The sequence below is a fragment of the Malaya genurostris genome, chromosome 2, assembly GCF_030247185.1.
Source record: "Malaya genurostris strain Urasoe2022 chromosome 2, Malgen_1.1, whole genome shotgun sequence".
Lineage (NCBI taxonomy): Eukaryota > Metazoa > Arthropoda > Insecta > Diptera > Culicidae > Malaya > Malaya genurostris.
The window spans coordinates 158,447,098-158,465,201 of record NC_080571.1 but is presented as its reverse complement, the minus strand read 5'-3'; the positions used below and the strand labels follow the sequence as shown (position 1 = coordinate 158,465,201).

General features: G+C 39.6%; 1 protein-coding gene across 3 annotated transcripts in view; it reads left to right on the top strand.

Annotated features, from left to right (window-relative positions):
• Window positions 1-15,267, top strand: part of LOC131430373 (alpha-1,2-mannosyltransferase ALG9) — a 73,618-nt gene extending 58,351 nt beyond the window's left edge. For all 3 annotated transcript variants that reach the window (XM_058595301.1, XM_058595299.1, XM_058595302.1), the window contains 2 exons: window positions 13,041-13,476; window positions 14,592-15,267. In XM_058595301.1, the coding sequence (XP_058451284.1) occupies window positions 13,041-13,476; window positions 14,592-15,264 (1,109 nt within the window). In that variant the 3' untranslated portion in view covers window positions 15,265-15,267. The remainder of the gene's footprint in view (window positions 1-13,040; window positions 13,477-14,591) is intronic.
• Window positions 15,268-18,104: the final 2,837 nt, after the last annotated feature.

Genomic DNA, 18,104 nt, shown 5'->3' with positions numbered 1-18,104 from the left:
TTGGCCGCAAACCATGCAAGCTCTTTTAATCTTGAAGTCAATGTAAACAGACCAATTCAGTTTTGAGTCAAGAATAACCCCAACGTAATTAACTTGATCGACCACAGTGACCTCTGAACCGAAGAACTGCAACGGACGAGCTCCTGTGATTATCCTACGATGAGTGAAAAGCACCATTGATGTTTTGCCCGGATTTACAGATAATCCAACCTGACAACACCATTGTTCAACAGATCGCAGGGCTTGTTGCATTAAATCAAAGAGAGTGTTAATGCTTATACCGGTCATCAATATATGATAATCGTCGGCAAAACCATAAGTCGGAAATCCAAGGTTATTAAGTTTCCTTAACAAACCATCAGCGACTAGGTTCCATAAAAGTGGGGATAGTACACCACCTTGAGGACACCCACAGACACTCAGCTTTCTAATCTCTGCTTGCCGAAGCGATGAACAAAGAAGTGGATTGCTAAGCATTGCGTGTATCCAATTTGTGATACTTGAAGGTATGTCATGACCACGGGCTGCTTTCAGAATTGCATTGAAAGACACGTTATCAAAGGCACCTTCAATATCTAGGAAAACTCCCAAGCAAGATTGCTTTTGTGAGAAAGCTTTTTCAATGTTGTACACAACATCATGTAACAGGGTTGTAGTGGACTTTCCACGCTGGTAAGCATGTTGCATTCCATGGAGCGGATGCACGCCCAAACTAACATTCCTGTATAGTGATCTATTATGCGTTCCACTGTTTTAAGAAGAAATGAGCTTAGACTGATAGGCCTGAAACTCTTCGCTTCCTCATAAGTGTCGCGACCGCCTTTGGGAATAAATTTGACAATTATTTCCCGCCAGGCTCTTGGAATATATCCAGTCGCAAGACTAAAAGTAAGTATTTTCTTCAAAACATGTTTGAAATGTTCATACCCTTTCTGCAGTAACACTGGGAAAACTTCATCGTTTCCAGGAGATTTTTACGGAGCAAAACTCTCAACTGCCCATTTGATCGATTCAAGCATAACAACGCTTCGAGCAAGGGCCCAAGAATCGTAACTACCTGAAAAAGTCTCGGGAAGAGCTGTCGGTGATGGACCCATACATCCTGGAAAGTAAGTGTTAAAAAGATGGTGAAGTACATCACCTTCATCAGACAAGTTTTCACCATCTGAAGTTCTTAAGAAACTGACATTAAACTCCTCCTCCGAAAGTAACTTATTTAATCTGCTAGCCTCGTTGAGACTAGAGACATTTGTGCAGAGGCTTTTCCAACCACTTCACTCAGACGATCGAAGAGCATTTTTGTAAGCCCTTAGAGCCGACACGAATGCCTCCGACCCATCTCTGCGTCGGTGGTTCCAAGCTCTTCTGCATAGTTTCCTTAGTCTAGCAAGTTCAGCATTCCACCAAGGAGTTCCTCTAGTAGCTCGCACAATCCGAAGTGGACAAGCCTCTTCATATGCTGCAACTATGAGTGAATTTGTCTCGTCGACAACATTTTCCAAATCAATTGGGGTTTCAATTGTTGGTTGGTACCCGTAAAATCTAGTCGCCAAGCCCTCTTCATAGAGGTCCCAGTTTGTAGATTTGGGATTACGATATGTGATAATATCAAATTTAACGTTTGAATGATCAAAGAAGATGTACTTATGATCAGACAACGAAGGTTCGAGCTCATCGGAGACGAGCCAATTCACCAACTCATGCGCAATTTTATCAGAGCAGAGAGTTACGTCCAAAACCTCCTCTCTTCCAGATCTCGCAAAAGTTGGACGGTTTCCTGCATTGACTATGTGCAGGTTTGTACTGCTCACAGATTCCATCATATCGGAGCCTCTCGAATTTATATCTGTGCTGCCCCAAATGATATGGTGAGCATTTATGTCACTGCCGATTACAAGCGGCAAATCACTCTTGCAGCAGTATGATACAAGCTTTTTTAAGTCATCGCTTGGCGAAGGTTGGTTATGAGGTAAATATGCCGAACAATAGACATATTTCCTGTCTATGCCATCAATAGTCATACCAACTGTGACAGCACATATATCCCGAGTTGTGAGCTCCGATATGAGAGAAGCATCGAGAGCACTATTTGCAAGTATGCATGCTCGAGGCATTTCACGTGGATTAGTCATACCGGTCTTGTTGAAGGCAACAAAGACTGGGTTCAACAATTTTCCAACGTAGAAGTTTCCCTTTTTGAAATATGGTTCTTGAACCAAAGTTATAGAAGCTTTACCTTCTTGCAGAAGTCTGGATAGATTCATAGTTGCTGTACGTTTATGCTGAAAATTGATTTGTGCCACTCTAACCATTATCAATTAGAGTAACGAACATTCCACCTCCAGCACTAACCGTACAACAACTACAAGAAACCAAATATATTGGCTTATAATCGCCTATAGCGAACCATGTAAGGATTTTTTTAATGTTTTAATCATTTAAATCCCACGAGTTGCAAAGAAAGAAGTCGTCCACTGTGCCAGAGCTTCGCTTAACACAGTAAGGGAAAAACCCCAAGATATTCCGTTCACGACTGCATTGTTTAATCTCCTGCAGCCATTCAGCCATCGGCACGGAAATACACCTTGACTTAGAAGTTCCTATTTTGTAGCCTTTTACGACATGGAACAGGAAACCAGTGGATCAATTCGTGGTAGAAAATAATTCCGCCAGATGCCACACGGTTTACCTGGTTGAAGGACTAATACCAACGGTACAGGTGGACCTTAGCGTTATTCTTTGCCAGTTGGGAAACCGCTACCGACACTACACGGCTATCTAGGCTGCTCGGAGAGGGAAGTTGACATTGATGGTCAACTTCCATGGATGGCCGAGCAGCCACGATATCGTACGCGGAATGAAACTACTTGAAAAATGAATATTAACACGTGAACGATCTTCTTCCTTTTCGTGATCACCGCACAATGACTAAAACTCCTTAAAAATTTTACTGACTACGCTCTAAACTACGGCAACCGTGACTTGCAACTTTTCTGAAAAACTGATTGCACTTGAACTCACGTGAAGTGGCTGTCCGACTAACTGACTTGTCTACGGGCCGACGCCCGGAAATAACGAATATTTTCCGCGCACACTCTGAGACTGACTAACGACTTGAATTGTCTACGGGCCGACGCCCGAGACTTACGGCTATTTACCGCGCACTCTTTAAAACTGAACTAACTAACCGACTGCCTCTAACTCTTCCCAACTATGGGTTTTTAAACTCCTAAAATCTTCTTTCGGTTGAAGCCCGAAGATTTTAGTACAAGCCGAGCTTGTGATTTTAAGTAGAACGTTCATTCGACTTTCTCCCGAAGTTCTACCGAAGACCGAGACTACTGTCACTATGCCAGAGGTAGTGACCAGTGTCCGCGAAAAAAAAAATAGCTTTGGTTTTACAACATTGCTGCGCTGACTAATGCCCGGAACTGTCTATGGTTTTATAACAAAGTTTCTTAAACATCGTTGCGATGACTAATGCTCGAAAATGAGCACGCTTCTATAACAAAGTTTATACATGAAGGTCGCGGCTACGCTGATATGAGAGTTTCCTTCACAATTTCCTACTTTTTCCTATAATACTAGCAAATTCAAAGAAAAATTTGCTAAGGACGCTGCATAAGATGAAATAAAATATAGCATGCAATGACCTTCCAATGCCACAAACTCAAATGAAAATTTGTCACCTCCACAGGACAACGGAAACTTAGATAGGGGAGTAAATACGAATTTCAAAGATTTCCAAAGTAACATTAGCAAATGTAACAAATGAGATATAAAGTCAAAGCGATAACGATTCGATTAAGTTTATAAAGATATGCCAGGTGCACAAATACTAAGTAGTAATCGCTTAAATTGTTATTGTAAAAAATTCTATTACCATTGAAATGGTTAAAAATGTTACATTTAAAAGAGTAAGCAATAAATGGAATATTAGAAAATAACTATACAGAAAGAATTGGTGCATTATTCTTTTTAATAATTTAGAGTCCCAAACTACGTGTTTGCCCAAACCAGTCGTCGCGAAAGAAGGAAGGATGTCGATAGCTTAGCCAAGCCACCTATGAGAACGAGAGGGTGTGGTCGAAGGCGGTGGCATGTTGAAGACGAAGAGAACCGTTGAACTATCAAGATGTCGGAAAGGATGAACAGTGGAGCTGAAAACACAGGATAGAAAACTTACGCAGACTCAGTATGGGAGATTAAGAGAACGAATTGAAGTAATGGTAACGTACAAATTATTACATCTCCAAGTAAAAGTGATAATAAGACAAGAAGTAGGTAAACGCAGTCGACACAGTTAACGAGGGCTTGCTGGGCTAAGCCAGAACATTACAAATTGCTGCCCCATATTACACTCATTGGTCAAAGTACCACAAACAAACGTATGAAAAATTGAAGTTATTGGTTAATCCGTCACAAAATAAGAAATCACGGAAAAAACAACCACGAAATCAAACGAAATGCATGAAGAAACAATGGAAACTTCAACACATTTCGCGGAACGATGATGCACAAAACTCAAATGAGACAACGATTAATTCTAAGCTATACCCACGAAACCGAATGAGTAATCAACGAGAAGCCTTAATGAGAAAATACAAATACAGAAGAACGAGCCATTAGGAATGAAAACGACCGAGAGTCAGAGACTAGCAACCGTTTGATCACCCCACAGAATAGAAGCAGCCCATTGAACAGGATGGCGTCAAAGGAGAACACACACACGAGGACCACCGTAAGGTTAGGAAATTTAATTCACGTGTAGTAAAACGAAAACAGGAAAAAAATCTCATGTGTACTTAAGTTGGGTAACAGAAGTTATAAACACTGAAATTTGTGACCCAGCTACAAACCTTATTGCAATAAGCCGACGCATTCGACTTGATGTTCACCCTTCAGGTAACATCAAGCTCAGTAAGTAAGGTAGCATACTGCGCCCTCAGAAAAATTTCCTTTGAATTTGACAGTATTGTAGAAAAGTAGGAAGTTGTGAAGGAAACTCGACAAGCGAACCCTCATATCAGCGTAACCGCAACCTTGTTGTAAAAACTTCGTTATAAAAGCATGGACATTTCCGAGCATTAGTCAGCACAACGATGTTGTAGAAACAAAGTCATTTTCACGGACACTAGTCACTGCCACTGGCATAGTGACAGTGCACTATGGTCCGAAACGGGAAATTAGCGTGACAAATATATTTTCACTATTAAATATTAGTTATTTGTAGTTGGCGTCTTCACAAAAGTTGTAATTAAATAGCGCTAGTTTTTGATGAAAAAACATCCATAACTTTTTACTGGCATATGAAACTGCTAGAAGGTTTCACAAAAAAGTTAGAACAAAAAAAGTGATTTTTCTAGAGCCACCCTACTTTTACTCGGGAAAATTGATGTAACTCGATCAAATGAAAAGCTAGAGAGATGCTTTTTTCAGCAAAGTTGCTCAAAATCAAATTTCCTACAACTTTATTGCACAACAAAACCAGTTTTGAGCTCAATTAAGAAAGTTAGATTTCAGATTTCAATCTAAATAGAGCCGTTCGCCACTAAATGGAAATGTCTGAAATAGTTCAACAGTGGAACAAAGTCGGTGTGCTTACCGTGAAGTAGGAGTTTAAAAAGTTGTTTTAATGACATAGTTACATAGAGTAGTTTAGTATACTGTACCGGGAAAAGAAATACCGAAGAATAGTTAGTCAAAAGAAACGCCTATATGCAAAATATATAACCTCTAGAAAACAGGTGTACAGAAAGTGTGTAAACCGGAGAACAGTGTAATCACATTTGCTAAACAGCAAAAGTATTTTCCATACAAGAGTCGCACAATTACGAAAAAAGAGAAACAATTTGAACACAGTTCCAATGGATGAAATGTATTTGTGAACAGTAAAGCCAGAGTTTTTATACTTCCGACCGTAGAAGCAAAAGAGACGCCCCTCCAATCCTCCCCGCTCGGACTGCGTGACAATACACTGGGATAAATCAACAATATTAAAGGAATTAAAGGAGTACATTGGGGAATAAATTATTTTAAGACTTATGTATACAGATGAAAAATTTTGGCCACACCACACTAACATTATCTAAAAATAATTACACCCATTTACAATTTTGAGCTCAATAACACCGAACCAAGATACAAACTAGAAAATTCCAACGCATTAGTAAAACAAAGATAAAGTGAAAGAAAAAACTCCAGATGCGAAAATCCAAATATCCAAATTATGCACTCCAGGCAAAAATAGGAGAAATAGTATATTTAGAAACCTGGGGTGGAATCATGAAAGGTGATTAACTTAGTTAGTAATGCTCAGGCATCAATCAGACATTTATTCTTCATAAATGACATTTGAGCATATCCCTTTCCATTCTGAAGCACAATACGGAGCACTGCTGGACACAATATATGCATTTGTGTTAAGCGACTTACCCTTGAAATACGCGATCTCACTAACTAAAATAGAATAGAACCTGTTGCAACAAATGGTTATTACAACTTTTAGACTGATCTTGCGAATAGTAACATAAAAACAAGTTCTTGCGTTAAACTCATATTTAGAGTACGAATTACTTATCATCATTGATGGTAACTACTCAATTTTTGACGTTTCCATGTTTTCCATTTGAAAATGAGTAACTAGTACTCAAACTCTGAGTAACTTTTTCTAAGCGTGCATTTATCACCTGTCAAGAAACGTCAATCGTTGAGGAGTAAAATAAGAATGTGGCGTATACCGTTGATATTAGGAGAAGTAACATACGAAAGTGGCGTATACCGTTATAATATAAAAAAAATCTAAAATTTTATTTTATATTTTATACCTATAATTTCCAACCCTTTTAATTAATTAGATTCATTGTGTAATTTTGTATAATTATTTTGTAACAGCCTGTTACAATAACGTGAACATAAAGTGACACTTGTACTGCAAGTTGTAATGTAAATATTCACGGGTCACCTATTAGGCTATACAAAAATTGATGAAATCGAACATCATACCATTTTAGGAGTGGAATTACTGGAATGATTTTCTCAATTCGAATGATTATGTTCTTCGAAAGCCGTCTTTCAATCAATATTTGCAGTGTAATATATAGTCGGAATGGTCATCGAAATCAAAAAATGTATGTGATGGGCGATCTAACGTTGTGTTTTACAACTAGACGCATACGAGTGCCTGTGATGATTGCAAGTTTATCTGTCAAAATGCGGTGGAAAATATTTTTCCACTTGTTAAATCATTTATAAATTATTAATAACATCATTCATTCAAGCGAAAAGATTATTTTCGAATGAGAAAAATCTTTTTTCTCTTCTGTCCCAAGATTCTGTTTTAAACATTGAAAATTTTTAGTTCTGATTTTACTTACTTTACCTTACCTAACAGCTATAGGTCTGGGGTGTCCTTTGCTGTATCAAGCATACGTCTCCACATAACTCGGTTCATGGCTGCTCGTCGCCAGCCACTCAAGGCACGGAGGCTTCTGAGATCACCCTCCACTTGATCGATCCACCTTGCTCGCTGCGCTCCTCTTCTTCTTGTACCAGTCGGATTAGATTCAAGAACCATTTTCACTGGGCTGTCGTCCAACATCCTTATGATATGCCCAGCCCATCGTAGACGACCGATTTTAGCTGTCCGTACGATGGGTGGTTCTCCTAGCAGCTGTTGCAATTCGTGATTCATACGCCGTCTCCACGTTCCGTCTTCCATCTGCACTCCGCCATAGATGGTCCTCAGTACCTTTCTTTCGAAAACACTGAGGGCGCGTTGGTCCTCTGCCAGCATAGTCCAGGTCTCGTGGCCATAGAGAACAACCGGTTTAATGAGTGTTTTGTAGATGGTCAATTTCGTGCGGTTGCGTACTTTTCTCGATCGGAGGGTTTTTCTGAGCTCAAAGTACGCACGATTCCCTGCCGAAATACGTCTCTGTATTTCTCTGCTGGTGTCATTATCGGCGGTCACCAGTGAGCCCAAATACACGAACTCGTCAACCACCTCGATATCGTCATCGTCTATTCGTGGTGGGAGGCGTAGTGTTTCTTCTCTAGAGTCTCTTCCTCTCATGTATTTTGTTTTCGACGCATTTATGGCCAGTCCGATACGCCTAGCTTCAGCTTTCAGTCCGATGTAGGTTTCCGTCATCTTCTCAAGGTTACGTGTCACCATATCAATATCGTCAGCGAAGCCAAAAAGTTGTACGGACTTTTGGAAGATCGTGCCACTGGTGTCGATCCTCGCTCTTCTAATCACACCTTCCAGGCCAATATTGAACAAGATACAGGAAAATCCATCACCTTGACGTAGCCCTCTCCGAGATTCGAAGGGACTCGAGAGCGTCCCAGATACTCGGACGTAGCACATCACTCTATCCATCGTTGCTTTGACCAATCGCGTCAGTTTATCCGGGAAACCGTATTCGTGCATTATCTGCCATAACTGTTCTCGATCGATTGTGTCGCATGCCGCTTTGAAGTCAATGAATAGGTGATGCGTGGGTACGTTGTATTCACGACACTTCTGGAGTACTTGTCTTATCGCGAATATGTGATCCGTAGTGGCGCGGGCTCCAGTAAATCCCGCTTGGTACGGCCCTACGAATTCCTTAGCTATTGGTGATAGACGACAGCAAAGGATTTTGGAGAGTTCCTAGTAGGCGTCGTTCAGCAATGTGATTGCGCGGTAATTGCAACAGTCGAGCTTATCGCCCTTTTAGTAGACGGGACATACCACCCCATCCATCCATTCCTGCGGTAGAATCTCTTCCTCCCAAATCCTATAAATCATACAGTGCAGCGCTCTAGCCAGTGCCTCTTCTCCATGTTTGAGCAGCTCGCCTGCAACTGGTCATTGCCCGCGGCTTTGTTGTTTCTCAGCTTGCCGATCTCCTCACTTATCTCCGACATATCAGGTGCTGGGAATCTTTCGTTGGCTGAGCGTGCACCCAGATTGATTCCTGTACCGTTCTCTGTATCTGGTGCTTCGCCATTCAGATGCTCGTCATAGTACTGCTTCCACCTGTCGATCACCTCACGTTCGTTCGTGAGAAGGTTACCACTGGTATCCCTGCACATTTCGGCCTGTGGCGTGTAGCCTCTACGTGAGTGGTTCACCTTTTCGTAGAACTTCCGTGTGTCATTTGCGCGGTACAGCTATTCCATCGCTTCGCGATCTTGGTCTTTTTTTGGCGCTTTTTCTTCCGGGTAACCGTCTTCTGTCTGTTTTGCGCCTGTCTGTATCGTTCCTCGTTCGCTCTAGTGCGATGTTGCAGCATCCTCGCCCTTGCTACATTCTTCTCTTCGACCAACTGCTGACATTCGCCGTCAAACCAGTCATTTCCTCGATTCGATAACCTCGTACCTAGAACGGTTGCAGCAGTGCTACTCACGGCGGGCCTTATGTTCCTCCAGCCGTCTTCAAGAGTCGCCGCGCCAAGCTGCTCTTCCGTTGGTAGTTCTAGATCCAGTTGTTATGCGTATTCCTCTGCAGTACGAATGCTATGTAGCTGCTCGAGATAGAGTCCCGGCGTACCTGTGCGACGAGTATTGTGCACCGTCGATAGTTTTGAGAGCATACAAACCGTGACAAGGTAGTGTCAAAATCAATATTGGCACTGCGGTAGGTGCGGACATTGATGATGTCGGAGAAGAATCGCCCGTCGATGAGAACGTGGTCGATTTGATTTTCCGTATGTTGAAGTTGCTTCGAACTACCAATCCTCGGGAGACTGCAAAGTTTACGCATCGTTGATCGTTGTCGTTTGTTACCGCGTGCAGGCTCTCCAGCCCAATCACGGGCCTGTACATTACCTCCTGGCCTACCTGAGCATTCATGTCGCCGATGACGAGTTTTACATCCCGCCATGGGCAGCTGTCGTAGGTTTGTTCCAGCTGCACGTAGAATGCTTCCTTCTCGTCATCGGGTCTCGTCTCATGTGGGCAGTGTGCGTTGATGATGCTGCAATTGAAGAAACGGCCCTTGATCTTCAATACGCACATTCTATCACTGATTGGCTCCCACCTAATCACGCGCTGGCGCATCTTGCCCAACACTACAAATCTCGTTCCTAGAACGTTGGTTGTACCGCAGCTCCGGTAGAAGGTAGCCGCTCGATGCCCACTTTTCCACACCTTCTGTCTCGTCCAACAAAGTTCCTGCAGTGCTACGACATCGAAGCCGCGGATTTGAAGCTCATCATGCAGCATTCGGTCGTATCCTGGGAAGCCAAGCGATTTTCAGTTCCATGTGCCAAGCTTCCAATCGTAGTCCTTATTTCGTCGCGTAGGTCTTTGCCGATTATTCCGAGTCGTATTTATATCCTGATTATTCGTAACAAGTGTTTTCCGGGCGGCTTGTTAGGCCTGCACCAACCTCCTGTCTCGCCGGAGGACCACCGTGTCAGCACTGTTTAGAGTCCCTCACTGACACAAGGACGGTAATCAGCCGCTCTTAACATGGAGAACAGACGCTGTTTCGAGCCGCCCCAACGAACAGACGCTCGGGTAGGCTCGCTCTCTGTGAAGAGAAGGCAAGCTCCCCTTTCCCTGTCAGCATACGACCAAGGTCCCACCGGGGTTGGTTACCCGATCTTTCCTATGGTTACTCGTACCCCAGCCGGCACCGCGGGGAGGTAGGGATAGGAGTTACTGGAAAAGAGGCTAAGAACCACATTGGGGCCTGAATTGCGCATTATCCAGTCGTTTACCAACCACCATTCCCGGTCGTCGACCGTTTCGCACCATTAAAGTAAAATAAGTAAGTAAGTAAATAAATGGTTTTCTTAGTAGAGTTACCGGAAATAACATTTTCTACGATATTGTTGAAGACGATAGTTTCTATCTGCTTCCTGTAAAAATTAATTTTTTTATCTGTCTTTACACACGAACTGGAACCGACGATACAACCAGGCACTCTGAAGGAATTTCGGCTTTAAAATTGTTCGTTCATGGTTTACCATCAGTTACCATTAATTGAGCGATCCCTCGCTATTGACAAAAACAATCTTATCGAGCAGCACTGTTTAGTTGCTACGAACTAGTTTTCAAGGAGTTCCAAATAAAATAAACAAAGAGTTTGTCTCCAGAAGTTTGCTACAGGTGGGACAAACTAGAGGGTCGGTTTTCCGTTTCTAGTGCAGCGAACAATCTTCAAAAATTCAAATTGACTCGGTCGGTTAAGGGACACGGTTAGATTTCGTGTGATGAATATATTGCTGTTTTGTCTGAACCACCGATCCATTCTGGTTCCGGGAACAAAAATCGATCACTCATGAGGCACGAAAACATATTCCGTTGCACTGCTAGTATCGAGGGAACCAGAACGTGAACGATAACCACGAGCAATTTTTACAATTACAATAAAAATTATTTTATTATTGCTACAGACGTCAACTATATCACTGTCCTCTGCTTTGGTACTCCATACGGGGATATTTGATACGCCTGACAAAACAGCGATCGCTCATGGACATCCATAGTAAAAACATCGATGCTACATTTGTAAGCAAAATGTGATCTATGCATTACAAGAAAATACATAGCTCCAATTTTCATTTTATATTTTAAACTAATGCATTGAAAATTTTAAAGCAAAGTATGAAATAGAATGTTGACCCGAATCGATTACGGACACTTAATTTATTTAATATAAACGTATTAAAAAACGTTTAAAGTTTTTCAAAAGTTTCAATTAGTTTGCAGCACAATTTTTTTATTATACTTGTTCGGCTTTCGAACGGGTAACCTGGAATAAACAACTATTCTGAAAAGCTCTCGTTAATTTATATTTTATAAATACCTTACCTAGAACTGATAGTCATTTTTTCGGCTTGCACAATCACATATAGGTACCATTTTAGATTATTTTTCATTTTTCAACAGAACAACATTGGTAACTATGGTTCTGTTATTCGAAATAAACAATTTTTGACTCTTGTTGCCAGTTTCAATATTTTTTCAAGCGATTTAGTTTTGACCTAGGACAGGACCTGACAATTGTTAATCCACTTTTAGGACCAATTTCGGACCAGCTCGTGATTGGTTGAAACTGACATAAGCAAGTACAAGTTGTTGAAATCAAGATTACTGCAGGGTGGTAGAAAAAGTGTTGTCAGTATCGTTGGTAACAATGTAGCTTGATATTGGATATTTTATTTTTCGGGTCATCTTTTCAAAATTATTGATTTCAATAGGTTTTAAGTTCAATTTGTTTTTAAATTCTGTCAATGCGGAAAGTATACGAGTACATTTAACAATCACTGGATGATACAAAGAGAAAGCCTGAAATCACGAAGTGTGATATGGACGAGAATATTGATTATGTTGGTTGAGAATAGCACCCAATCTTTGGATACTTCTGTATGTTATTATTTTTCTCAAATAGAATATGTTGAATACTTTAGTTAATAAAGCTGCAAAAATTAATTACTCAAAATTGAGTGTTTTAGAAAAATTTTATTAAGCTGTTTCAACTAAACGTTTTCTTCAAAACAAACATCTGATCAAAATGAATCCAGGGCTATATTTTTGACCGATATAACATTTGTCTAAGTGTTTTCAAATGATAAATAATTACATGTTATAAGGGGAGAAAGTTTTCAGAATGAACAATTATTTCTACTGGCAACAGTGATCGCGAGGCATTTATTATTTACAGCAGGGAGCAACCGGAATAAGAAGAGAAATATTTTTCTGGAAAAAGAAGCCAGTTGTCTGGTTCTGTCCTAGGTTTTGACATTACCAGTTACTGAGGGGTAGTTAAATTTGCGATACAGTTTTAACAGACGAGTGGCAGGTCGTGTCGTTGCTGGAACTCTCACTAACAAGGAAAAGTTTACAATAAGGTCTCAAAATATTTAATGGCATGAAATTACAGCGTTGAACTGTGCAGCCGTTTAATAAACAATAATCAGTAGAGAAAATATTTTTGTCTCGTTAAATTTCCTTATCAGATCACTGTACATTATTTTCATTCTGCTTTTATTTTACTATACTGAGCGTATACCATAGTTATTCATAACATTTTTTTTTCACAGGGTGGCCGTTTACAGCTTTGATTAGTTTGCCATTTTTATACGACATGTTGATTCGGCGAAGGATGTATGAATCATTTTTATTCTCAAGTGGTTACTTCACTGTGATAATTGGTTTGCCGTTAGTTTTAGTGGATTCCTATTTCTATGGTAAATTTACGTTGGCCCCTTTGAACATAATTGCGTATAACATATTTTCGTCACATGGTCCAAATTTGTTTGGAGTTGAATCCAAATATTTCTACTTTAACAATTTGTTTTTGAATTTTAACGTTGTCTGGGGTTTTGCTCTAATATATCCATTTATACAAATAACAATCAAAACGTTGAAGTATTTCAAACTATATGGCAACCATTTAGAGCAGGATCGTTTTTGGAAGATCACACCTTTATACATATGGCTTTTAGTTTTCATGCTTCAACCGCATAAAGAAGAAAGGTTAGTAGATTTTTTTTAGATATAATAATTAGACTTATGACATTACTATCATTTAGCATTTCATAAATCTCTAAATTTTTTGACATTTTATATAAATTGCATTACTATTGCAATAGTGTTGCCAAAATGAATCATCACACGATCTATGTTTCTATTCTTATTTGATCTTTAATTGAATCTTTGAGTTCTTTTATTCGATCGCAACATTACTGCTGGCCAAACTTACAATATTTGATGTCGATGGCATTTTTTGTTTTCCATATAAGAAAGCAAAAGAATTTCAAGCAAGTAAATCCATACAAAAGATATCAGGTTTTCAAGATTTGAAGCTTACTCAATATTACTTCGATTTGTAATATTATTGCACCTACTGGTTGGTAATACTTCTACTATAACATATACAGGGGGCACCATTTATTATGGTGGTATGTAAATACTAAAGTTTTAAAATCAAAAGATTATTTCTATACATGAGTTATTTTTATTTAATTCGATCTTTTACAATTTATTAAAGATAATTTTTGAAAACAATATCAATTACATGAATACTTTACAGGTGGAACAATGTTTTGCTTAAGAAGCTTGTTGAACAATTCCAACAAACGTTTTTTTGCGAGGTAGATTCTTAACCAAGTTGAATTTAATTGTGTCCAACCCGGGAGCATTATTATTACAAGACAAATGTGCTAACTAAAATTCCATCATTTAAAAGGGGCTATCAATACTATTTGGAAGAAACTCCCGAATAATACTCTGCGTAGAAACAGAATCTAGGGAAATTTTCCTAGCAAAGTCAAGTATCGATCGGTTCCTCACTTTCGTTTCGCACGTTGCGATTCCTCATTCTTCAGGCAGTGTTCCAAAGAATGTCTCTTCTTTTCGTGTTTCCGTGAGTTGGAAATTACCTTCGATAAAATTGGTTGATGCACTTGATTCTATTCTGTGGATGCCTGTCAACAAATTTTTTCAAACAAAATATATTTTTCGGAATACTGTGATGCGGAAACGTTCAAGATAATAAAAAAAAAGATTCTACATCAGCAATCTTCTTGTAAATCATACACGTTCACCAGATGTTTATTGATATGATATTCTAATTATCCTTTTTATTTTAGATTTCTGTTTCCGGTTTACCCATTACTATCGCTTGGTGCCGCTATGTGCATAACAACTATTGAAAAAATATTCACTTTCCGTAAACATTCAACTTGTAATGCTGCTACTTTATTTAATACTATTATCACAAAGGTCATATTAGTTGCATTTATACTGCTCAGTTTATCGAGAATAGTGGCGTTATATAGATACTATCATGCACCAATGGACCTCACCTCACAACTAGCTTTTTCATCAGAAGAGCAAAATCTTTGCCTAGGAAAAGATTGGCATAGATTTCCTGGTAGTTTTTTCTTGCCGAGTAATTTTCGAATAAGATTCATCAAATCTTCGTTTACTGGCTTGCTACCAGCATATTATGATGAAACAAATGGAGGTTCCAAAAAAATTCACAGTTACTTTAACAATTTCAATCATGCCAATAATTATATGTTGTTTGACATTTCAAAGTGCGATTATTTAATAGACCTCGATTTAGAAACAACATACCTATCTAATGAAGCAGAGCCAAACTATTCAAAAAATAAACAGTCCTGGGAAATTATAAAAAGTATACACTTTTTAGATGTGAATAGCTCAAGTAAGTTTTACAGATCATTTTATATTCCAATCAAATTATCTGGAAATGTACAACTAGCAAACATGAATTTATTAAAACGAATAACGAAATAATTATGTATAGTGTATAATTCTTACCGAAAATTCCAAGTTCTATTATATAAGGCATATTCGTAAAATAAAGTCGTTTTGTTGTATAAAAATCATGATCATATGACAAAGGTTTTATTAGCAACTAAATGTGCTACGAATCTTTTTCACTTTTCCACATATTCGCTGTTCACTTCGAAGGCTGTGAACCATTTCGGGAATTACTTTTGGTTAAAATCTGACAGGTGAGTAGTAATTCATTCTGTTGTTAAAAATTAACCCTGCTTCAGAGCATTGTCCATGATTTCCGCGCACTAGTTTGCAAATTTGCCAATATATCAACGCCGATTTTCTTTTCCTATATCCCCTACTTCTTCATTGAATGGTTCGATGTTTTGGTAGCATGGACGAGTACTCCGTATAATAATAGTAGACGACCTGAACAGTCTAGACCAGCTTTACTACAGCGACAAAAATGATCCTAAGTACGTCACGTCGAACAGAGAACAAATCTAGATCAATCATCACCAGGTTTTGCATCAGCAGTTCAACATAATCTGCTGATGCACTGATGAGTCGAAGACGAAACGTAAAAACTAGAAGTAAGTCATTAGCACTCAGCACAAACTGGCTACCCATGAGGTACCAAACCCCCAAATGACGAAAATCTGTTAGCGGTCAGTATGCCGTCGAATTTGTTTCGTTCTTTCGGCACGTCAGGTTAGATATAGCGCTTCGGCGCAAACAAGTATTTAGCAAAATGCATTAACTTTACGGCTGCTCAGCGGATTATGTTGATCCGGAGGTTTTGCATCAGCAGTTCAACATAATCTGCTGATGCACTGATGAGTCGAAGACGAAACGTAAAAACTAGAAGTAAGTCATGTGCACTCTGCACAAACTGGCTACCCATGAGGTACCAAACTCCCAAATGACGAAAATCTGTTAGCGGTCAGTATGCCGTCGAATTTGTTTCGTTCTTTCGGCACGTCAGGTTAGACATAGCGCTTCGGCGCAAACAAGTATTTAGCAAAATGCATTAACTTTACGGCTGCTCAGCGGATTATGTTGATCCGGGGGTTTTGCATCAGCAGTTCAACATAATCTGCTGATGCACTGATGAGTCGAAGACGAAACGTAAAAACTAGAAGTAAGTCATGTGCACTCTGCACAAACTGGCTACCCATGAGGTACCAAACCCCCAAATGACGTAGATCAATCAGCTTGCAACGTTCTCCGTAGCTCGGAAAGTTTAATGGGTCTCTCCACGGAAGACGACGAAGTGCAAAACGGACGAATTTGCGTTAAATTGATTCTAGGCGTTAAATGTCTTGATGGTAAAAAGGTGACAAAACGAAAGATGCGTACTTTAGAGTCGAGCGTATCAAGCTACAGTAGAGTGCTTTCAGACAGTAGATGTTGTCAAAATTTTGGAACTACGGAAAATGTGCTCCTTGAAAGTCAACTTTGAATCTAATAACACTCCTAGATCCATGATTGGTGATCTTCGATCTTAAACTGTATTCGAGATATTGTAACCGAAGCTCACGATCGAGCGTTTGCGACTGAAGGAGTTAACGGAGCACTTTGAAGGATTTAGTATCATATTGTTGACTTCACACCAGTTTGAAAGATTGTCCAATTGCATTTTCAAAAATTTGCAGTCTTACGTGTTTACAATAATGTTGAACTGCTTAAAATCATCCACAAAAGATAGCTTCATGCATTCTATCGAGCAATTCAAATCATTTAGATAAATTATAAAGAGGAGCGATCCTAGATGACCACCCTGAGGAACACCACACCTGACGGTGAAAGATGAAGTCATGTAGTCTCCAACCGTCACTATCATTTCACGGCCGGGCAAGTATGAGTGTAACCAATCAAGGATAGAGCCAGGAAATCTCAGTCACTCAAGTTAGGAAATTTTGATGGTTAATCTTGTCGAAAGCGGCGGAAAAGTCGGTATAGGTAGAATCAACTTGCCGACGAGCTTGTAACGTACGTATAATGAAGGACGTGTAAGATACTAGGTTGTTTGTTGTGTTGTTGACCATGTTAGGTCCCCGCTAAATAAGCTGAGCAGTTGTGAGTAATGAAATCGAGAACGATAATTTCGAACAACTTAGACACAGCACATAAAGCTGCTATCCTACGGTAATTATATACAACGTTTGTGCTTCCCTTTTTATAGACAGGAAAGACATGACTTTTTCCATATATTGGGAAAAGAACATTTATATAAATTGAGCAGTAACGATAATTGTAGTAATAATAGAATTGCATCTGGTCTAAAATTTGCGAAAGCTTCAACTTTAAACACGCTGATCTGCCAATGGAAGGTGTGATGATAGAGTAACGACCTATTGGAGAACGAATAGGGACATTTTGGGCAGCGTCCTAAACAAGACAGCCGAATTACAGTCTCTATCTATTAACAAAGACTTCCAATCCAAATTAGAGATAAAAACTGATTCCTTGCTAGTTCTCTTGAGATTATAGTAGTTTTCTGAAGACTAAGGACTTACATTCTGCAGTTTTCTGTAGGTTTCTGAAGGACTTACATACTGCAATAGTGGTTTGCATAGGTGGGTGCTGCGATTTTAACGAGAGGATCAGCAACGATTTCAACGAGAGGATCAGCAACAAATGAATTAGAACACAAGTGAGATACCTCTTGGCCGAAAAAAAGTGTAACTCTTCTACTGTGTATCCCGGAAAAGCTCAAGAGATCCCTCGAGCTGGGTCTCAGGATCGGCCTACTACTGGATACTCGGAGAGGCTTCGCGAACGTACGTACGGTCACCTGTCTGAATATGGGTTGTGAATAAAAAAATTAAATGTATTTGGACTAACAAAACGGA